Here is a 24,224-nt window from a genome sequence, read left to right on the forward strand (position 1 = left end):
TTGAAGACTAGGAAGTGTGGTTTTGGTTAGCAGAAAATGTCTGCGTAATTGTTACTTCATTTCATTTCTGACGTGTAGCAGAGTTGGGTTTTTAGTTTTTTTTTTTTTTTTTTTTAAGTGGAAGCATAACATTCATTATGGTGAAGAGGAGAGGGGATTAATTTCTTAAAAATGGCTCCTTTTATCTGCCTCCATTTTCCTCCGTTGCTGTTTACAGGAGCCTTTATAGTTACTGCTGAATTGCAGTGCTTTGTGGCTTTTCAGCAATCACTAAAATCAAACTATTATCCCTCAAATGATAGGAACTGTATTCCAGAACTATTTCCTTCTCTTTATGCAATTTGCATGTTCTTTTTCTTGCACATATGCTAACACTTGGACTAAAGCATCTCAGACCTTGTATTTTATTCTATTTGCTATTTTTTGTATATTTTTGCCATAGCATTATAGTCTTAGAAACTCCAAAAGCGAAAGTCTTTTAATTGAAACTTAAGAAAATATCTGAATGATACTGATTTAGACTTGAGCTGCATAGTTACACAATAAAAGCTGAATTTTAGGTTGTTTCTACAAGTGCACAAGAAAATATGATCAAGTAGTTGTAGAAAGGACAGAACTGGTTCAGCACCAGGGAAGGATGGGATAGAGAAGGATTTCTGTAGGACACCATGACGTGAGAGTTACAGTAAATAAAATCAAGGACTGGAAGAACTGCCTGGAATTTGTGGAATCGCAGAATTGCTATTGAGTACTGCCTTGGTGGGGGGAATTTGGTCACCCTATAGTCTTTGTAAATCAGAGTTTTATTCCCAGTGTTTATTACTAGATGTTTTGGACTAATGGTGCTGTAGGATATTCCAGCTTGAGGTATGTTCTACTTTTTTTTTTTTTTTTTTTTTTTTTTTTTATTGAGCAAATAAGATGACTGAAAAATCTTTCTGGAAGAAGTCTAGAAGGGGAGATGTAAATCTCTCTTCTACTTGCTTTCAAATGTATTTTTTGCTTTTATGTGAAAGGTATGAATGTACCTCTCTTTCTCTCAGCAGTTGGAAGTTTTAGATTTAGGCTTGCTGTGTTTGGCTAGGATTCCCTGGACAAAAATATGTGCAGAAAGTTTGCCTCTGGGACTCGTAAGACCTGCAGTGTATGTGCTGCATTCAGAATGTGTTGGTCTGAATTTCTTCATGTTCACAAGTAACTAATGTGTTCCACAGAAAAGTTGCTCCCTGCCTTTCCAGGTAGATCACACCCTCTTCATGTGTATAGTAGAATTGATTAGTTTGTGCCCAGTGAAGTTTTGAGTCTTGAACTGAAAGAAAGTCTCTGAACAGGAGGCTGATGTGTGGAAATACAGAACTGTAAAGCTGCCTAAAACAGCAATACACAACTGAAGGACTGAAGTCCAGGTTACAAGCATAGTAAAAAGAAAAAAGCCAGCGTAGAAATCCAGCAAGCTACAGAATGTAAGGTAAAGGAGCAGGTATTGAAGAATAACCTCTTTCTGTGCAGTAAAAGATACACCATCAAAAGATACATCAATACATTGCTACATTTAACATTAATCTGGTTTTAATAAAAAATAGTAAATATTGTTCTCTGTTATTGTAGTGTCTGGGAACACTATTAATACTCTTTGAAACCTTGTTAAAAAGTTGCCTGTACCCATGGCTCCTCCATGTACTGAGCCATCTGTGCAGCAGAAGGATAGGTTGTGAAATGTTTTCCTTAGCCTGCTGAACTTCTGTCAGTCTGGATTTCATTCTTTGTGCTTGCCTTTTACCTTTGGATCCTCCCTTTAGGGAGAGTCTGTTTTGGAGCCCGAACCTGCCAACTTACTGACAAGGGAATTTGTTCACCAGAACCATCCTTTAGGTGGGATCTAGTTCACTGCCATGGCCAGCCCTCTCCTTTGGAGACTTCTGAGGTGCCCAGACGGATTCCTTTTTTGAACCCTGGAACTAACTGTGTTTCCTTCTTATGCACAAGATGGTGGAGCTATTATTTATGAACTAAAAACCAAGCTCAGCTTTGTTTTATTTCCTTGCATGTACAAATGGCTCTTTTGCTAGAGCCTGATTTCCTGTAGCTGACTGGTTAGCGAGCAGCTCCTGTGCTGTGTGAAGGTTAAAACCCTCTGCTGTCGCTGTGATTCATTAGCACACTTAAGTGTGAAGCATCTCTTATGCTGGATCTTGTTTTCTGTATCAGTCAGGGCACTAACAAACGTACTCGAGCTTGAGAGCAGGCATGACAGTTATTATCCCCTTTGGGGTGATAATGGGTTTGGCATGGCAGGGGTTGAGGGATCAGTCTCCTAAGCATGCTGCAGCAATTATTCTTTCCAATTTTCAGTTGAAGAGACTCTATAAGATGCTTGATTTTAATATTCTCAAGCAAAGTTTTCTTGGCCATCTGAAGAATTATGGAACAGTGTTCTATGCTTACATTTTTATACACTTGTAAATGAATATTTGCTAAAAAAAGTCCCAGAATGTTTGATTTAAAGACGATCTCATTAAACTAGCAGAATCCATGTATAATTTCCTCTCCTTACCTTTGCTTTTTCAAATCCTTATTCAAACAAGGCAACCCAAAACATAAGGATTCATAAGTGTATCCATGCTTGTTTTCCTGTAGCATTTTTTATTGCCCTGTTCTTTGTTGTGTAATGAGGAATGAAATCTAATCAAAATTCTCCCCTCTGTATCAGGGCATTTTCTAATGGGTCTTTCAGTGTAGTTGAAACCAGCTTTTTTTTTTTTTTTTTTCTTTTCCCAAAGGAATCTTGCAAGGGCTTTTGTGCTCCCTTGGATTTAAAATTATTGTTTTTGAGACACTATAGCCTTCTATTAAAAGTATTTGTTGGAATCGTACAATTAATTCAGAAGTTATTGGGAGAAGAAGGAAGGCAAACAGAATGCAAAATTAACATCTGTAGCAAGTAAAAACTCCATCAACCAACCAAAAAAAAAGTCCCAGACCTCTCCAGAAACAACCAAATGCAACAGTATTATGCTCTTATAAGATCTAATAGTATAAAATCTGGAATGCTGTAATCATCTATATTTCTATAGCTGAGTGGGTGGGGAGGAATTTAAGAACTGTACTAACGAAATTTAAACATATGTCACCTGCTGTTCCTTGTCTGAAATTCTGTGTATTGCTTTTGACTGATCATGGATGCAAATATTTTTAATATTGAAATACTTGGCAATCAAGCTGGCTGGCCAATTATTTGGATGCTTTCTAAAGGGAAAATAGGGGACAGATGTCGGCTGCCCCATTCAATTGTCTCTCACAACACTGCGGTCACTCTCAAGGAATGAATGTTGGATGGTTGTGTTGCCATAGAAGCAACTACTGTGATGGAAAAACAGTTAGAAAAATACAGCTATTAATGAAAAAATGGATGATAACTGTCAGACTTTGTGCATAATTGACCAAAAAAGGCTCTGGAGAAAAATGATAAATGCAGTCTGGTCCAAAGTAGAATTGATTACTGCTAGTCTGCTCCCTGTGCTGCAGCCTCCTTGTCCTGAGATTCTAATGACATAGAACCTGCACCTCACTCTTGTTTCATAAGAAAAAAGACATGTTTGCCACATTTCCTTTCTTTTTGATTGTTAACAACCCTTTCTGTTTATGTGGTATGTTTTGTAAAAGAGATTTTTGATTATTTATTTTCTGAGTCTTGAGGTTATTCTTTTGGTTTGTTTAAAAAAAGAAAAAGCAGCTTTGTTAATGTGTAAATTTGAATGCATAAGATCATTAGGCTAGACCTAAAACAGCATTTTAAATGTGCTGAAAGTTAGGAATTGTAGCCTGAATGTGTTTCAGAGCTGGATAAGTTGACTTGGGTGGGGTTCTTGATGCTACCTAATTTTTTTGTGTGCATGTGTGTGCACTAAGGTTTACTGTGGTGGACGCAACCATTTGAAAAAACAGTTCTTTATTTCACTGAGTTTTGAAGGGTGTGTATGTTGCAAAGGTAGGTTTTGCTTGTGAGAATACATAATTAATTTGTTGGGTCTATGAAAAAGGAAATTCATCAACCACTTTTGAACCCCTGGGAGTTCTGAAACTTTTTTTTTAATATGGAAAGTTTTTGATACCATCTGCTTTCTAAAAAATAAATTATTGCAAGTGTAACAAGAAGGTATTTGTGCTGTATTGTGTGCATACATGTACTGTACTATTGCCATCTGATGGGACATTTTCAGAAATCATCTCCAATAGTACTGTGCAGTGGCTTTGAAATGTGAACACAACAGTTTTCAATGGGCTCTGCCATGTCCTAAGAGGCTCTCAAAGAAAGAAAATATTGGATTTTTTCTCAGCTGCCTTTTCAAACTTCTGTTTCATTTAATGCTAGTGTGTGTCCAAGTAAGCATTTAGGTAAGTCTGCACAGCTTTGGAGTGCCTTTTTTTTTTTTTTTTTTTTTTTTTTTTCTCCCATTTTAGGTTAATAAATTTGTTCAAACTTCAGTCTTTAAGACGTTATGGACTAACTATATTCTTTGAGAATTCAGTAGAGTATCTGTAAAGTATAGTATCTATGTTCCACAAAGCAATTGTAAAATGCCCTTGCAACAGTAATTCCACTACTTAGCACATTGAACAGTCAGATCCCATGCAAGTCCACATATATGTCCATGTAGAACATATCCCCTTTTGAAGTCAGAGAATCTCCTACATGCCAGGTTTATGAGGAAGGAATGCAAGTAGGAGAGGTCACCTTGCTTGGCTGTCTCAGAGTTCTCTGTTATGGAGCACCTGGAACTTAGTCTCTCCCCACAGTAGTTTGTGATAGATTTGTGCCTAAATGTTGCCAGTGTCACCTAAGAAGCTTTTTTCATACTTGGACTAAGACTGATACTTGTTAGACATCAGTAATAGTAATCCAGAATTTGTCAATCTCTCACTTGCTTTTGCTTTGCACATTTCCATTTATTTTTTGTCTCTTTTACTTCCTAATTTTTCCCTGTTAAAAGGAGCAGCTTTTTTACTTGCTTATCGAAGCATTCAGCAGCCAGAAATTGGAGGAGGGGTTTTATTTCTGTGTCTCATAGTTTTCCAGAAAAACAATGAAAATCACTCTATCTCATGTATTTGGCTGGAACTCCTCTCTTAGTGGTTTAGCACTTCATTCGTGACCCAGCAAAATATGCAAGTATATATTTAACTTCCAGCGTGGAATCTATCCCCTTGCTTGTTTTTACTAGGCTGATCATCTTTTCAAAGTTTAGCACATGTTTTAAAACATTTCAGTCTGGAAAAAAAGTGCTTGGGAAGAAAAGTTTGTCTGAGACCTCGAATCTGGTGTGCACTGCAAGCAGAAGAGCAGCCCCAGTACCCAGAGTCTTTGCACTCATAAATAATCTTGTCTAACTTCTACAAAATGTGCCCATCCACATTCTTCTTGTATTAAGATCAGGAAAATAATAATTCAATAGCATGTAATAAATAAGAACAAACAAGAAGAGAATCTGTCAGGATGGTGGAGTGTAAATCAGCACATTCAACACCATTTTGGTGTTTAATAGTACTGAAAAAAATCAGCAGGTATATGAGATAATATAAGGCAAGTGTGGTCCGTGGACCTTCATACAGGGATTACCAAGCATCAGCAAGAAGGAAATTATTAGACTTGAGTTTATCTTTAAGCTTAGGTGTGCATACTTTGGAAAAGACAAAAAATTCAATCTGTCTGTTTACTCAAAGAAGGGAAAAGCTGTCATTTTGCTGTAAAAAAAAGTATTTAATGTGTTTTAGATGGACTTTTTGTTTAACTGGGAAAGAACTAATGTAATCTAATTGCTGGGAAAAAAAATCAGGATAAAAGCACAAAAAGGGTTAGGGAATTTTATAATAATTTCCTTATTATAAAACTATTTTATGGGAGAATATGGTGTAAAATGTCTTTTTGGTCTGGCGCAGGTGGCCCAGAGAAGCTGCAGATGCCCCATCCCTGGAAGTGTTCAAGGCCAGGCTGGATGGGGCTCTGAGCAATCTGGTCTAGTGGAAGGTGTCCCTGCCCACAGCGTGGGGTTGGAGATGATCCTTAAGGTCCCTTCCAACTGAAACTAATTTATGATTCTATAAACTTCAAGCCTTATTAAAAAAAAACAACAAACCACAAACAAAAAACCACCAAAAAACTCCTCACAAGCAAACAAAAAAAAGAGTATTTTTCTGGAAGCTCTCCTGTAGTGTGAACAGAATGTACAGATTCGATGGAGGAAATGAAATTGTTTTCAGGAAGACATTCATGATTGATTTTCACGAGAGACCAAAGCAGGAACCAGAAAGGACCATTGTGGTCCTTTAAATCCGTGAAGTGCCACTTACTGTCTTAGTGAGGAGAATCAGGTGTTTCTAAACATTTTTTTCTTAAGGAAGCCTTTGTTTCTCAGAGTTACCTGATCTAGATAATTAAGTTTATAGGCTCTCCCTCATATACAAAATGTTTTGTCTGTGGTTTGGAGTAGAACTAATTCTTCAGCAAGAGTCGGAATCCTGTCCTTGCTTCAGCAGTGATCTGCTCACCTGGGAACAGTTGTTTTATTGATAGCAGTGAGCTACACTTAACAAGTTTCTGTTCAACATTTTGTTTCCCTTAAATGGAAAACTAGCAGCTGCCAAGATTCCCAAAATTTGTCTTTAGTAGGTGATTAAAATTTAATTTTAAAATAAGCAGAAGTGTGTTCATTTATACAGGTGCTGTGAGCTCATATTTGCCTTTGATTTTTATTGATGGCTACAGACTCCTCTATTATATCATGCCATCATTACATTTATGTAAGGATATATATATTTACTTTACAAAGTTCCATACTTAAGTGGTAAATTCAAAATAGAAATATGTGTGGTATGCCTTGTATGTGGATACTGTTTTCATAAAGGAACTCCACACTGCCCTAGATGATAATACAACTTGAATTGTTTGTTATAAGAAAGCTAATCTGAGCATATGCAGTGTTTGGAAAAGGTTGAACTGAAAAGAAAGATTAAAATTTAAATTCTTGAATGTAATAGAAAGAAAAAAAGAAAAATCATGTCTCAGTTTCATCTACCTGGCCTACCCCTGTGTGAAGTATCATAGAGAAAGTGAGGAAAGTGTGTGGGATTAGCAAGGAGAGCTGAGGGTGACAGAAGAAACCACTGATCCATAGGAGAAAAAGCTCTTCCTGGAACTTGAGGTGTATTTGCTTTCACTAGGTACACCTCTGGGCTGTTTGGACAGTGTTGTTCCTGTGTGAGGGAATGTAGTTCTTTGTTTGGAACACATCCATCCTTTCTGGACATGCATAGTAGGTGCTGGGCTGCTTACCAGTTATCTACCATGTTTGGTAGATAAAAAGGAAAACCATGTTGTAAAGTGTTAAGACAATTATTATATAGGGTGATTTCATAAACAAATGAAAGAAAAGTGGGACTCGGAGTGTATAATTAGATTAAAAGTAGACCTTTTAGAGGACAGCTGTTACTTTTCAAAGTCTGATCAAGCTAGCAGAGGATATTGATATTGGCATACTTAGGGAAAATAATGGAATACTGTCCAACTGTGTTACATGCAACTTGTAATACATGATATTGTAGTACCTGAGCATTTCTGATCCCCTTAATTTTTTGAACAGTTCTTAGTTCAATAAAAAGAGTTTATTTAAATGCTTATGTGTCAGATTTGAATGTGCTACTGGAGATCATGGAGAAAGAGACAAAACACTTGGAATCTGCCCAGACTATTGCTTATACAGTTCCTTGTTGCTGGTTTGTCACTAATGCATGCAGATAAATTGGCAGAATTGTATGTTTGTTGATCAACAGCTGCATCTATTCTAACAGTGTGTAAAAATAGAAAAAAAAAAAAAGGGCTTGTAATGTGGTTTCAAACTAGTGGCTTTTGTACAAGCCTCCCTAAACAGAAGGAGAAATCACATCTTGAACAGTGAATTGTGCATATTTCTTATTTCAAGACTTCATCCATGGGGAGAGACTAATCCACCAACTTGGCTGATTCCTGAGCTTGTGGCCTCATGTGGCTGCTGTGCTGCAGTTTTCTGGAATGAGAGGGGCAGTGAACAAAGACCTTCAGGTGTTGTTCTGCCTCTGAATTTCTTCTCATGGGAGCAAGTCTCCTGCAAGTGTGGAATTCTGAAAGCATAGGAAAAGAGACGGCAAAGCATCACTCTTTCAAACATACAGTAAGAGACAAGTGGATCCTTATTTCAGATAAATAAGTTATTTGGGTTAAAATTAACATTGGATGCATTAGAAGACATCCTAAATAATAAATCCTGTGGTTGTAAAGAAAGCCTTTTAATATACTCTGAACTTTAGTTTATATGTGCAAGGAAAGCAAGTGACTTTACATTCTACTACTCTTTTTTCTACAACTGGAAACCTTACAAAAAAAGATTTAGTAACAGATATTTTTAAGATTTAATCCGTAGAGCATGTAATGGATTTATCTGGTGTTTCTTTGAGTGATCCTGTGGAAATATGCACCTTCTAAAACAGTGTGACTCGTGTATAGCCAGTTTCAACTTTATGAATCCCAATGTAACTAATTAAAAAGGAAATGTTTTTAGTAACAATATGTGAACTCAGAGAATAATTGGGCTGTAATTCAATCTGTCAGCTCAGCTGCCATTCATAAACTCAGGGTTTATGAAGGCCTCAGAAATCTCAGTTTGAATTACAGCTTTATTCTGTACATAACCTGTAACAATGTATATCTTAGCATTTCATTTGTGAGACTGAGAATGTTTTATAATCCTGAAAATATTACTTAAATGTATACTTACCGTAAAATTTCAATCTTGCATTTGGAGGAAAAACTGTATTGCATTGCATTTTTTTTAATTTAGACTTTACATCAATTATGTCAGAGCTTTAACTGTGGGTGTTTAAATGCAAAACCTGCTTACTTTATATGGTGGTGGATGTGAAAGATTTTTTTTATATGTCTCTGTTTCGGGTAAAACAAATGACTGTCTGGAGTGTTTACATTTTATTTAATATTTACTTCTGTTTACTATAGAAATACTATTTTACTAATTGCCAGAGAATTACCCCCCAACCTTGTTTATACTGTTTTCTTAGGACAATAAAGTCAGTCATAAGAGCCTAGCATATTTACATATATATACATTGTATTTCCAGATTTTTATTTTTGGACTTCATTCTCTTAAGGCATTTCCTAAATCTTTTCTGTCCTCAGGTTGCTGAGTCAAACCATGAAGGAGCATCTGGTACGAGTGGCTAATGAAGCAGAATTTATCCTGAGCAGGCAGAGGGCAGAGGATATTAACCGCCATGCTGAATTTGAGGTAAGAAAGGAAATCTTGTTTCAAAAAGCAAAACACAAAAGCATAACCATCCCACTGTGTATAAGGATTCCGGGCTGTGATATGGGCTTTGCAGGCTTCAGGAGGTTCCACTCTGAATGGTGCTTTGCAGTTGTAGGGTGATTTGATAAGTTTGCTGCTAACTTTGATGGAAAAACAGGCTGAGCAGAGTAGCTCAGAACTTGCTGAAATCTGCACACCATAGATTGTAGGAGAAAGAATTTTATCATACCAATGCTGCTCTTTTCCATTTAGCAAATATCACTGTATGTGTTAAAGCTGCTTAGCATCACAGTTAAGATACAGGCCTGAAAAAAACCACTTTGCTGAAGATAAGTGGTAACAGGCTGTGAAGTGAAAAATGAGAAATTACTTTCTTTTATCGTTTTGTATCATCTGCTATTTAACTAATCCCTCTCTAAACCCATTCTCCCTATGTTTTACATGTCTCAGTGTGGTTTAGTTATGTTTTCATATTTTCACCCCACTTAAGGGAATCTAAAGTGAAATGATGGTCTCTGTTTTTGTAATAAACTTGTATTACTTCAAACAAAAATACAAGCCTGTTTTCTGAGTCACTTTGGTCAAACCTCCAATTTAGGGTCTTGGTTACATTATATATCAGCTTTCCTTGTGCTTTAATTATTGGATGAATGAAAATGAAGCTAAATCTCAATGCACTAATATTCTACTTAAAGAGTACTTTGTTTTTCTTCTGACATGTGATATTACTTGTGGTTTTGTTTTAAAATGAAGCATTAAGAGATTGAAGGCACATTTGTGTTTAACATATTTCTAAACTGTTTTCCTCTTAAATCTTTACTTGAAAAAATACTCCCCAAAGATGAAAGCATATTTGTCTTAGACAGTGCTTATGTTCTAAAGGTCATCTGCGTTGGCCCCGGGATTCAAGCTGTGCGTTGTCTAATAACATATCTGCACTTCATCTAGAGCTAGTTACCCCCTCCTGCAAACAGAGATGTTGGAAGGTATCTACAGTACCGTTCTGCAATGGTGAAATAGCAGGCATGTTTCATTTATTACATCAAGGGTTTGGCGACAGTCCTGTGGAGATGAAAAGTGCATCCTTTTGCTCCGTTGCCTGATAATCATTGGACTGGGACATGCTTGACATCTTTTGCTCTGGATTTATGCAGAAGCTCCATGCATGACATGTTGTTATTGATTAGATGAGCAGCCCACTTTTTCCCTTCAGATGCAAACTATTTGCAAAGAGTGGGGTGTGTATGTAGGAAACGTGAGAGAAATGAAGGGTTCTCTCATATAAATACAGGCTCTCTGTGAATACAGTTGTTCAGTGACAGCTGCACTCTTAGCCCTAGTTCAGCCTCAAGATACCTTTTATGGTGTCTGGAAGAAATTTAAACAGAGCATCAACTTACATTTTTAATATAGCTCTGAGTTCTGCTGTGACAAGTCTCTAGGATGAAAGTTGGCTGTTATTTTGAGCTGATGCTGGTTTGAATCTCTCCTGTCTCAGCGGTGGTGGCTCAAGAGGTTTAACTTACCAGGTGGAACTTAAATGGAAAATGGTGTACTCAGATATCAGTGGTCTGTTTATCCAGTTTAGTTTTGTTCCTTGTTGGAAAGACTTTGAGCTAGCATGACTTCCACAGGTGTAGAAACTAAGGATATACAACTATTGGATTCTACCAAATGTGTAAAGAACCTGATGTCTGTGGCAGACTTCAGTCAGTGTTGTGTTCCTTTGAGGAAAGAGGAACCATTAGTCATATCCATCTGAGTCTGCAGGTAACAATCAGAAATCGTGTTAACCATCAGAAATTGTGGTGTTCCATGTTCCATCCATGTCTTAAGATGTGATAGCTGAAGAACGTGAGCAGAGGAGTGATTCTGTAAGATTAAGCCCAGGAAAATTATGTATGTGAAAATGTGGGTTTGGTCACATTTAAAAGTGTTTTGTGCTTCTGGAAATTACTAGTTGCAGGTTTTTTTTAAGAAATGGTTGGGATGGGCATGTTTGGTTCAGATCAGAAGAAAGTTTTGCCCTGAGTGCTATGGAGAAAGGAGATGAGTCTGGTTGAGGAGAGATAAAGGCTCTCAGATGAGAAATAAGGAAAGAACTCTTACCCATTTTTTTTAAATTCAGACTTGCAAGTATGGTGTTTCATATTGCATATGAAATAATCCATGTTAACACTGGGTCAGCAAAAATCCAACCTCCAATTTTCTTTTTAAAGATCTTATGGATGTTTACTGCTACCTGATTGGAACTCTCCATTTCTAGAAGTCATGAAGATGAGCCTTGCAATATCTGAGTCAAATTTTGAAGAGATTTGCTCTATGTTGCAAGGACAGTTTGGAAGTAAAAGGCAAATTTTCTTTTACTTTTTAAAACTGAAGTCTGGTATTTGGAGCACATACAGGCAGGAGAAAGCAATGGGAAATTGAGGCAAGTTTCATAATGAAGCTCTCTAGTTATGTGTAATTGTATATATTCAGTTAAAAATGGGGTAAGGATGGTCATTTTAAGGGGAAGGAAAAGCCTAGGAAAATAGGTAATACAGGAAAGGCACTTGTGTGCTAAAAACTGCATCTTAGAAATGGGATGCAAGAAATTATTTGACCGGTAATAGTTTAAAAGTTGTGTGGGGTGCCACTTCTGTTTGTTCTTAGTTCATTGCCCATACAGGAGAGATGTTTTCCTTCCAGAAGTGCTTTGAGAAATCTCCACCTATCAATGTTTTCCCATCCAGGAGGAGACAGAGAAGCAGCAGTAAATGTAGCACGTGTGAACTTTGCTGTGTAAGCTCTGGTTGGGCTTTGCTCTGTCTCTGTGTCGTGGGGCCCTGCATTGGTAAGAACATGGAGAGGGACCCTTTCCATATGGTGGGATGATCCAAAGCATGGGAAGAATCTCTGAAGCAAGGAGATTTTGGGGTTTTGTTTTCTTTTTTTTAGGCTTGTTGTTCCAGGCTTGTTTTGCTGTAACTTTGGACATACAGTAAATCTCGAGTGCCTCAGTGAGATAGATTTAAACTGAAGGGAATGGAAAAGAAGTATTTTCTATTCTACTTGTGCCTTCTCCTGGCAGTTTTCTCTCTTTCTGAAACTTAAGTGTCTTTTCACTGCTACCTGTATAAGGAGTAGTTCCATATAAACTTAAATTTTCTCCGTTGTCCTTTGGATTTATATGTAGGTTTCTTAGGTACTTTTCAAAATCTCACCATTGGTGTTTGACAGAGTTGAAAATCCTGAAGAGGAACCCCTTTATGGTAGTTTCATGCTGCCACCCAAGTTATTTTCTAGAAATGACCTTGAAAAATGTGGTGATTCTCACTGTCTTAGATTATCTGTGCAGACTGCTGTGGAGTCAGGCCTATGGGAATAATTTGATTTGGTGTGAGGGGGAGGGAATTTTGGTCTCTAATTGACTTTATTTTATAATTTATGACAGAACTGCCCATTGCCTTGGCTATACCTCCTGTCTTATGTAAATCTCTTGACGTACTTCTGGGTGAATATACATATTTATAGAATTCTAAATAAGTAAACCTGCAAGGTTTTTAGGCATGAACTGTTCAGTGTTTCATCTTTCTAGTGAAGCTTTGGTTTGCTCTTGGATGGATTTAGGCAAAATTCTGTGATACCAAGTCTCAGTTCTTGAGTAAAGTATTTTTGATGACTGTTCCAGGAGCATGGTTCCTTTATTTGATGTTTGTGTTTTGTCTTGTTTTTGGTGTTTTGGGCTTTTTTGCATGGAAGAGTCACATGAAAAGTTAGTAAAATGGGGGAAAATGCACAATACAAAACTATTCATATTGTTGTACATTATGGTGTGTGTCAAAGAGCAGTGGAGAGTGCCACACAATAATTTTCAGAAAACTTTCTATAATGGCTGGACAAGGATTCTTCATTCTGAGGAAAACAAACCACTTGGTACTCTTTCATTTAAATGTTACTGCTCATCTAATTGGGAAAATAACCTGCCTCCTCAAAGTGGCATTTTTGAGAGATTGTGTGTCATCAAGGGGTGTCATCCCCTTGAATTTTGGTCTTATTTTTTTTCCAACTCTTGTCATCCATAGAAATAGAAAGTGCTGGCATTCTTGTTATTGGCTGTTTCTGTTGATTAGCTGAGAATTTCACATGACTTTCCCTTTGCATTTGTTATAAATCATGCTAGGCAGCTAACTTCTCTGCATGATTTCTCTTCAATAATTAAATCTAGCATTTCCAGCTGCTGTAAAATTTGTTGCCCTTTTGTGTTCAGTTATGTTTTTTCATGCGGAAGACTTGGACTTCCTCACAGTTTTAATTCTTATTCAGTGTCAATTTACAGGCTGTGGTAATAAACAGAATGTTTTACTTCATGGCTCCTGCTGGGAAACAAATCTTAAACCTGGTATTGCCTTGACAGAGGTGGGATGCAAGGCTAGGCAAGCGTTCCAATAGTGACTTGAATGGAGCTTTTTGCTTTTTGTTCCTTGGCTGAAGGCAAAATCCACTGCTTCCCTTGATGCATAATCTTCTGTATTCCAGATATTTTCCCCTTTGGTGCACTAAGCATTAAATGTTGAAATATGTTATTTGTATCAGAGGAAGTGACTAAAAGTGACTGCATGTCAATTCTGGCAGAATACCTGTAAGTCAAAGGGAATGTTTGAGACCCCTTGAAAGAATTATGGAAAGGTATTTGAGGTTTTTGTAGTTTCTGTAGATGATTGTTGCTTCTGTATGTAATAAGAAGTTACTGTGGGAAAGGTTTTAATCCTTGTCTGGATCCATATTTTCCATAGTTTACCAGTGGTTTTAACAAAAGCTGCTTTGTTATAGAACCTGTGCATCAAAAACTCCTTCTGTGGCTCTTAGAACATCCTTTTATATTAAGTGTTTTTCAGCACACTTAATAGTAATGTCCTTATTTATTAAAATAAAAGATTTTGTAGTGGTTTCAGTGGGAATTCTCTCCTTTAGAGTGGGTCAGCATTGATGGTTCTCCACAGAACACATGGAGATAAAGGATAGTGCAAGCTGCAGGAATGCACCCAAAAGTTGTTGTCATTAAGACTGAAAAAATGTAATGGGGCAACATGAAGGAAGTTAGATGTTCCCTCTATGGAAAAATTAGGCTTTACACATATTGTTATGAACGGGCTTGACTCTTCCAAATTTAAATTTTAAATAAATGCTGCCCTTTGCATTGGGACGTTTAGGTGTTACAGCACCATCTGTCTGTCAGTAGTAGGAAGAAAAAAGAAAGACTTTTATTTCTTAACATATTTTTGAGGTATTATAGATGCTTCAAAAGAATTTACAAAGTGCGGAGCATAGGAGAATTTTTTTTTTTTCCATGGGAGAATGAACCAGTTTTGTTCTGCTGTGATATGTTGGCAAGTCCCAAACTAGGAGACTAAACTTCTTTTATTCCTGAGGCAGCAATTTTTGTGATTGTCTCATGTTAAATGAAGGAGACTGACTAAGTGTAGTTTGAAAAAAAAATATCCAGGAAGGTCATGCACAGTGTTTTATAATGTTTGAGATTTCAACTTCTTCTGTCCTTTCTCACATCTTTTACATATTTAACACATCTACTTATTTTTTTCTTCCTGTGAATGATAAACTTCCTTTTTAAAACTGTTTATCGCCTCTCATAAGTACTGTTACAGATTATTGTATTCACTAGAAATTACCAGTAAGCTTAAATAATCTACTCTCCATAGGTCTCTGAATTTATCTTTTTCTGTAGGAATACATCTGTACTCCATCATAAGATGTTCCTATCTGCCCTACCTCATCCTGCTTTTGTTTAAATATATTTTTGGCATTCAGACTTGATGAGCTTGATCTTTCTTGTCTGTGTCTCGAGTGGCTTATTGAAAGAAATCTAATGAAGCCTGACTTCCTTTACAAAGGCAATGATGGCTCTTGCCAGTGTGTTTATTCCTTTGTTTGCTTTTTGCTTTAAATACAGCTCCAAGTTTGCCTTTTAGAAATTTCAGACTTATTGCCATGTTGCTCCCTGCAGTCCTCCAGAGTCCATTTGACATATTTCTTTCCTCTGGCACTGAGGCAGTTTGAACAAGAGCAATGCAGCTGACGGCTGTGCTCATCCTTGAGTTATTCTGGATCACCTGAGTGGACACTGCCTGGTCTCAGCAGTTGTTCTTGCCCCAGTTTTCTTTTATAGCATCTCTGTTCTGGGGTGGTCATGTATTCCAGGAGCTCTTTTTACCCTTTGATCTTCTATTAGCTCTACAGAGACACCTTAATGGGCTTCCTCCTCCTGATTTGTTTGAAAAATAATGCTGCCTTTTATGGCTTTATGCAATTGTTCCTCCGTTTCTTTTGACCTGGTTCATTCTGATTTTAAAACTATCATGCCATAGTTAACATATTTTTCTGTTTTCCTTTTTTGGGAAGACTTACTGAAGAATGCTAATTTCTTTTTACAGCTTAACCATTCCAGCTTTTTGTTTGTTTGTTTTTAAAAAAAGTCTTCTTTTGGATGGAATATGTTTCCTTTGAACCCTTAATATTGTATCTTTTTATCCAGGTTTTGTGTGGTCTATTAAAACATTTTCCATGTTTTTCTGCATCTTTTTATATTTATAATATGAAAATTAGGCTAGCCTGGTAAGAAATTTCTTTCTTCAAATGAGATGTTCCCATCAGAAGTGTTGTTGTTCTCACCTATTCATGAAAAATAAATCTGTATTGTTTACCTTATTTGTTATTCATGTACAGATTTTTATGGTAGCTCATGCCAGGTAATGATTCTTAAATAATCTGGACTGAAGTAATACAGTGTAAACAAAATGCAATTTTCTAGCACTAACAAAGCAAATATCCTGTGTTTGATTGGATATTTTATACTAAAATTTCTGTCCAGAGATAACTTGTATTGCTTATGGTACCATTTTAAGAACAGTGTTAGGAATTGTTCAGCTTTGAAGAAAAAGCACTGGTGACAGTACACATCTCTCCTATGTGTTTTATTGTAACTCAGTTTGATCTAAATGAGAAACACGTTGCGTTAAAATAATTCTGATATTGGAGCTGACAAGGTCACAGAAGATCGTCAGGATTCTGAAGGTGTTATTTCTCAGTATTTCAGGTGGTAGGTTGGACTTAAGTGCTCTGCTCAGTTGTAAACTTGAGCTTATTTTTATTTCCATTTAGCATTATTTCTTTCCTGTTGTGTGTTTATTATCTTTGGGCTTCACTGTCGAAGCTATTACCCTATGTCAAAGTGTGCATTCTTAAGGAAGAGCTTATTGAAAGGGAAAATGCAGTAACACTCTCCCAGAATACACTCCCACTCTTCTGCAATTTGAGGTGATGCTTGAGTTGTAAAATGCCTTTTCCCTGATAGTGAGTCAGGTTGGATGAGGAGACATCCAACAGTATGAGTTTCACAAACAGTATTTCCTAGAGCACCTTCTGTTCATTACACTGTTGTAATTAATAGAATAAAGCTGTTGCTGATAATGGCTGATGACTACACTCAATGCTTACAGTTGGGAGGCTGAGTCCAGCAAGTGTAATGAAGGATTAATTCTAATAGCTGCCAAATTATGGCAAAAAGGAGCAAAGATAAAGGTGAACACCCTGGACATAATTTTATATCTAAAATTAGATTATTTTCTGTGTTTTATTATCTAAGGTGAAGCTCCTGTGCTGTGTTATTATTATGATGACTTGGTCTTCCAAGCTTCCCCTCCAGTTCCTCACATCTCCTTTGTGACTAAATGGTTCTGAGTAGCTGAGTGTCAGCAAGGAACTCTCTCAATTCATTATTCACTCATTCTGCAGACTGTTTTTATGTATGTGTTGGAGAAACTGAAACAAACTGACGGGAATTGTACAGTTAATGTTACTTTGACCAGCTCTTATCTCATATTTTCTCTCCTCTCCTTCTGGAATTAGCTCTACTGATTCTTGTCAAATACCCTTTCTTTGGCTGCTTTTTCTTTTATTGTGTTTTTGTGATGTTGGTCTAGGTAAGTCATGATATCTTCTCAAAATGTGACTTTTTAAATGAAAGTAGCTTGTTTATGTGAGTGGAGGATTTGTGCTTACTGATGTTTTAAGAGCTTTGATGAAAAAAAAGAAATTAGCATATTCTTCTGTTGTTGTTATTTCCCGATTTCACATTTCCATGGAAGGTGAAAATATAAATGTCAAAACCATTCTGAAAAAAGTGTTAGTTACAGCATGATAATTTAGTTTCTGTTTTGCCTACAGGAACCCAAACCTGCTTTTTTTTTTTTTATGTTAAAGCAGACTAGGAAATCGAAGACTTTTTAATAGCATTAACTTTCAGATGAAATGTTTTCAACCAGTCTTTATAATTCCAGAATTAGTGGAAACATTTATATATTTAAGATTCTTCCATCAAGGCACAGGGAAGCGAATTATTGAAAAGATAAAAATAAATTTGTTTGCTTTCTGTCAGAGTTCATATCTACAGCCAACCTTGATAGAAGACCAGAATGATTTAGACAAGTTTGCTTTGGAGATTCATAACATATGCTTGCTGGACAGAATTGAGTTATCTCTGCTCTAGAGAGTAAGTTATTGTAGCAGGAGCTGACAGAGATGAAGATAACTGAGGGAAATTCAATTACCTTTTAGTGTTTTCCTTCTAATAGGATTCTTAATGTGAAAAAGATCCTTAGATGATGCGCCTGTGTTGCTTTGTGAGATCTGCTTTGATACCTGCATCCAGAATAAAGTGAACTCTTCTTTTCTGGCCTTCATTAAGGTTGAAATATGCATCTGATTGCAAAATGGGTGTTAGCTTTTGATTCAACATATTATCATTTGTAGTCTAGGTGTATTTGACAGTCTTTTGTCAGTAGTCTTGAATATTCTAAATGCAATTTCATTTTCAAAAGTATTGTTTTTATGTAAAAAGGTTGTTTGTAACAGCAATTGAAGAAAGCAGTCACAAAATTGTAAAATAATTCCCTATACTCTAGTGCTGTCTCAGTGTGGTTTTTCCTCTCATTTGGCATTTCCTGGCAAAACCACCCAAATTACAAACACTATTTATGACTGACCTGAGTTCAGGCTGTTGGGTTAAAGCTGTCCACTTGACTATTAGCTGCATTTCATGTAAAAGCTTTTCAGTTCTGAAGTTACTGGGGTAGACTGGTGCATACAGGTATTAGGATGTTGTTATTTGTGTTACTTGTAAAATATATTTTGTAGTGTCTGGTGGTTGAAATGCAGATTTAGAAGTGACTTTATGAGGGCAGCTCACTCTGCAGCTGTATGTGCAGAACAAACCATACAAGTTTGTGTACCTGCAGTATATGCACATTTACTGACCCACTAAACTACTGCCTAGAGCTGAATGTAAAAAGAGTTTCTTTTCTAAATTCTGAACCTTACTAGGGTCGCAAAGTGTGCTTTTAATCTGCATTGTTTACCCAAGCATGTGCGCACTGGTATTTCTGTATAAGAAAGGAAGAAAAAGTATCTTCATGTTAGATTGATTTGCAACCCCAAACCAGGTTTGGATGTGCCTAAAAGGCATGGCATTCCTGACTCTATAGAGTAATGAATTGAAATTCTGGTCCATATTTTGAGTAGCTACCTATCTTGATCTATGGCTTTTTGGTTAAGCCAACTGTGGTTACCCTCATCATTATCTTGCTTGGACTAAAATCATAGTAGGAATTTTCTCATTTTTTTGTTAGTGCAGTCTCCTGATTGAGGCATGACAGTGTTGATATCTGCAGGTTTATTTTTTGATTTTCATGAAGGTGACTTATGAAAATCATCTTTGGGACAACATACTGAGATGCTTAGAAAATGTTTGAAGGTGTTTGTCAGTAGTGCCTGTAAGCACTTAGAGTTAAGGTTTTTACTGTTACCTATATTTCTTCCATTGAGTATTTTTCTCATTTATCTTTTAGTATGTTACTAAGGAGAAAATTGCACAAAATGTTGGATTTAGTGTAATAACTTACTTTCTTGTTCCATTGAAAGCTTCAGCCTTTCACTGAAAATGCTCCATTATGAATGCAAAATATTGTGGTGTGCAGAAATAAACACCCTCATGAGTGATGGTTGAAAAGAGACAGTAATTGCTTAAATAAAGATTTTACAACTAAATTGATAAAATTATCTGTAGTTTGTCATAGATGGGGATGGCTGGGACCCAGGGAGGTGAAAATGGTGGAGAACTGTCAAGTCACATCCATCCAGGGGTGGTATTCCTAATTTTTTCCAAAGGCAGCTGCTTATTTCTGAGTAGATCTATACAGCTTTCCAGGAAAGGGAACAAGACTGCACTAATCAGAATTCTTAACTGGAATTGGAAGGTCCTTTCACATTGTCTCTTCCACCTCACTGCTTTGCAGTCCGGGTTTTCTCTTAACTTCCCTGTATTTAAAGTGGGAATCACTATAAGAGAGTTTAAAAACCTTTTCCTTCCTACTTCATGTTATCCTTTTATTGAAGTGTTTACAGAATGAGTCTCTACTGTTTTTTCTCTTTGACCTAAATGGGAGAAGGCTGAACCAATTCCTTTGAGATGTTCTCAGGTCATGAAAAGGAAGATGTGTCAGGCAGTTAAGTTGCTCTTCTGATGATTATTTTGTCAGGGAAGCTTCCAAGTGTCTTAGAAACTTCTGGATTTCACTGTTAATCTGGAGTCCAACTGGAGGTGGCAGAGTCAATCCTTAGAAAGATTTACCAATCAGAAAACCCAACTATCTTCACTATTTCCTTCACACAAGATGTTTCTTGTTGCTTTTCTCACCACTCCTCCCTCCCACCTGTTTCCTGCTCAAATTTCTAACTCGCTGTTATTAATTCACTACTTTGAAAATGCATCTTCAAAGATTTCTGGCCATCTTAAAAGATTTTGATATCTCGGAAGTAGGGCTTGGAAGGTGATGATAGTGACTATGATGAGCAGTGCAAGTCCTTTGGTCATCATTCCAGGTTTTTTTCTTTTGTATCCTAGTGCAAAGATACTGGATTCAGTTGTGGTTTGTTTTTTTTTTTTTTTTTTTTTTGTCAAAAATTTACAGGAACAAATTTTAAGTCTAAGTAGTAATGCCAAGATTATGGCCTAATGGATTTTGAGAAGTTTGTGCTCCTTCAAGCCTTTTCGCTGCATGACCTTGCAGAAACTTGAGATTTAAGTCTTACAAAACTATCCTGAATTGTCTGTTGTCCTTAGACTGGTTGGAGATTCCATCTTTTGTGGCTGATGCCAGTCCTTGACAGATAAAGCCAGCAAAATTCTCAGTTACTGGATGGGTTGCTGTATCATAGAGAATGTGTGGAACTTGTGAAACAAATGTTGTCATAACTTGGGACCAGAGGCCAGGGTTGGCCCTGTTCCCTCTCCACTAACCCCAGCAGGACTGGGTCATCCTCACCAGTGCTGGCTCCATGATGGCCCTTGGTCCCAAGGGAAAAGAAAAAATTCTGACTTGTAAAATATTGATTATTTTCTCCTGTGCTGCCTGTTAGAAACCCCAAATATCTCATTTCTAAGCAGTTGTTGAGAGCCCTGTAGCCAGCATCACTCATCTTGGCACTGGCCCAATGCTGTTTTGCAAGGCAATTTCATATGGTCAGCATGAGAAGAGGGAGGAATGTTTCCTGGGTTATTTTTGAATCACAGTTGTTTGAAGCTGTTCAGAAATTTGGAATATTAGGCATAGTTTATTGGCTGGAGTGTAACTGAAGCTGTTAAAGTGTGTGAGAGATGTTGTTACATGGCTCTTTGGTATGTCCAATAACTGTTGCTTACATGTGTTTTCTATAATGTTTTCTGTCATTTCAGTAGTTTCTTTCGGTTTTGTGCATGCTTGGTGGAAGCTGCTGATTTTGATTAGTCACTGTACTTTATTTCAAAACCTATAATTTTAATGAGTGAACTGTAATTCACACCAAAACTCAGATTTGTGTTTTAAAAATCCACAGAATTGGTGTTGCTTTTTTTTATTCTGCGTGGCTTTTGTGCTCTAAACATAACAAGCCCAAGTATTGAATTTATTATTTTACACTGAATTAAATTAGCAAAGTCTACTTAAGCAGGATTTGTGCAGTTGGAATGTATAATCTGTTTGGTGTTCTTACACCAACATCCCTGCATTCAGCTGTTGGTAGAAGATGCTGATAACTGTATTGAGGGTGAATATGAAATCACCCTCATACCATTTAAAAAAAAAACAAACCCAGAACAGAGAGAAAAACTTTGTATGCTGAACTTAAAGAGAGCCAAAATCAAAACTCATCAAGAACATCATAACCTTGAATTTGGAATACTTCACAAGTTCTGAAAAGTAGCATTGAAATGAGAAATAAAGAGAAAATTTAGGAAGTGGCTCTTACCTGTTCTTATGTAAAGGTAAACAAATTGTTTAGGGAGTATTATATATATATTTTTTTAAGTAAAATTGACAACATAAAGGATGATGCCAGTGGAAACTCCTTGGTGCTACATAGTTCTTCATTTCCTTGAAGGAAGCATCTGTGGTAGTTGCAATACTGTCTCTTGCATTGTTGCAGTCTTTTCATTTACACAAAGAGAGCAAGAAAAAGTATAAATTTTAGAGCAATATTCTTGGTCTGCGTTCCGTATTGTTCAGTATAAGGATCTGGAGTTGTATGAATGAGTGTTTTTCACTGAAGACTTCTGCAAAAAACCCAGAGGCTGTTTTCTTCTCATGCTTCCAGTAATGGGAATATTTCAAATGCCGGCTTTTTATGGATAGTAAAATCACCCAGTTATAAAAGAAATTAAATTATCCAGCCCCCAACAATTTTTAGAGCCAAATGTCAACCTTTCAAGGGTGGTAGAATTTTTTCTGAATAAGAAAATGTTAGTTAAGAAAACTTCTTATACATCTTATGCTGTTCTAAAATTAAAAATCACATTACCTTAAGGCCTGAGAATCAATCGTAAAGGAAAAGGTCTCATACTCTAGGTGGAATGAAACACAAAACATAGAATACTGGAAAAAAGGAGAGGGTAAAAAATAAAGTTAAAACAATTTGCTTTTCATAGTTTGATGCTATAGGAACTCTGACAGAAGGCTTTAAGATAAGGCAGAGGTTAAGCCAAAGCTGGGATTGTGACTCTTAACATGTTTCCAAAGTAAGTGACCAGGAATGATTTTAAAGAATAACTGCTATAAAAAACCATATAGACCATATTTTAAAAACACTTTTCTTTGCTTCTGATTTTTTTTTTTTGTCTTTGCCATTTCATCATCGTCTTAATCAAAATATCTTGTTTTTAAAATGCTTGGTCTTGGAAAGAATAAGCCTCTCAAGAATCTCATTTTACAAAGAGGTAAAGAGCAATTTTGGAGTGTAAGTTAGAAACTTGTAAATTGGCAGCACTGAACATGTTATTCTTGAATAGACTTTGGAATAAAATTCCATGTAATCCTTCTTTTTACACAGATTCTCTCTAGTAATTTGAATTTTTTCTGACCAAAAAACCCTCAACAAACCAAAACCCACCCTTAATACTTTCGCTTACTAATTAATTAAAATGTTTCTGCAGATGTAGATGACTTAATGGTAGTAACTAAAGGGCTTTTTCCATGTGTGGGAAGGAAACACTTTGCCAGCAAATCCATGTTTGTCCTATTTAGCAGTGTTGCTCAAGGATACATGCCAGGCAGGGTGATCATTCTCCACTGTGAGAGGCTGCAAAGGTCCCCAGCTGTCAGACATCAAGACCACTAAATTAGCTCTTGGAACAACCACGGTAGAAAGTGGTGAAGAACAGATGAGTTACCTTTTGGGAAAGAATTTGTGTTTTTAAGGACAATGACATGTTCTTAATTTTTAAATTTTTTTTTCAATTTTCTCACTAAGCCTCATAAGTGACATCTTTAGGAACCCAGTCAGGCCTGAAAACAATGTGGTATCCAGAGAACTGATGTTTATTAAAGATGTGCTTGTTGCTGGCATGCAACCCATCATGGCAAGATAGGAAATGAATATGCCTCGATGCTTGTTATCTCAAATGAATGTGATCTCTCTTTTCTTTGTTCATGTATTGATAGATTTTGATACATTCTCAAACTCCTGGATTAAAATCAGAGTTGTGTTCTAAATCCAAGACACTAAACAGGGAAACCTGAAAGTGCTTGAGGGGAGCTATGTACAAAATAGAACCAGAAACACAGACCCCAGACTGGAAGGATATCTCAAGGGGCTAATCTTTCTGCCTTTTGCAAAGCTGGAACTTTACATAAGCTTGGAAACTGTTTATGAAGAGGTTTTTGGCTGGAAATGAATTTTCTTTGTGTGTGTTTTGCAAATTTATAGGGAAATTTAGTAAGTGTGATGTAGCAGCAATATCAAGCAAGAAATAAAATCAACAGAGGCATGTTGATTTTTTTTTTTTGCTTAGGATTCTACATACAATATGAATGTGACTTCTTATATAGTAATGAATCCTATATAGAAATACACATTCCTCCAAGGTAAGCTTTGAGACCATTAACATAAGTCAGGTGTTAAATACTGATATACCCAAGTATTTATAGCTGTCTCTTTGATAGCTATAGAAGTTACAGAATTTTAAGTCATACAAATGCCTTTCATTTTTTTTATAGCCAGAGACTGATGCCACATTTATAGTGACTTTATTTGGAACCTTATTACAAAATGCTGTGTACCACTTATGATGGGAACTAGTGGTACAAGCTATTTTGTAATAAAGTTCCAAATTAGCCTTTGGTTTATCTGCTCATCTGAATCATTCTGGCTACATCTCCCCACTCATTGAGAATGTCCATTTTTTCTGTTTTAAGGTATTATTGTTTCCCCACTTACAGAAATGCACCTTTTGCCACTAGTATGAAAAATTATTCAGAATTAATCAGATATAAAACTTGTGAA

The 24,224-nt window shown here is 36.5% G+C and overlaps 1 protein-coding gene across 2 annotated transcripts in view; it reads left to right on the forward strand.

The window, feature by feature from the left end:
- Positions 1 to 24,224, forward strand: part of LRBA (LPS responsive beige-like anchor protein) — a 367,997-nt gene that overhangs the window by 120,583 nt on the left and 223,190 nt on the right. For both annotated transcript variants that reach the window (XM_066547964.1, XM_066547965.1), the window contains one exon: positions 9,224 to 9,332. In XM_066547964.1, coding sequence (XP_066404061.1) covers positions 9,224 to 9,332 — 109 coding nt within the window. The remainder of the gene's footprint in view (positions 1 to 9,223; positions 9,333 to 24,224) is intronic.

The sequence above is a fragment of the Molothrus aeneus genome, chromosome 4, assembly GCF_037042795.1.
Source record: "Molothrus aeneus isolate 106 chromosome 4, BPBGC_Maene_1.0, whole genome shotgun sequence".
Classification (NCBI taxonomy): Eukaryota; Metazoa; Chordata; class Aves; order Passeriformes; family Icteridae; genus Molothrus; species Molothrus aeneus.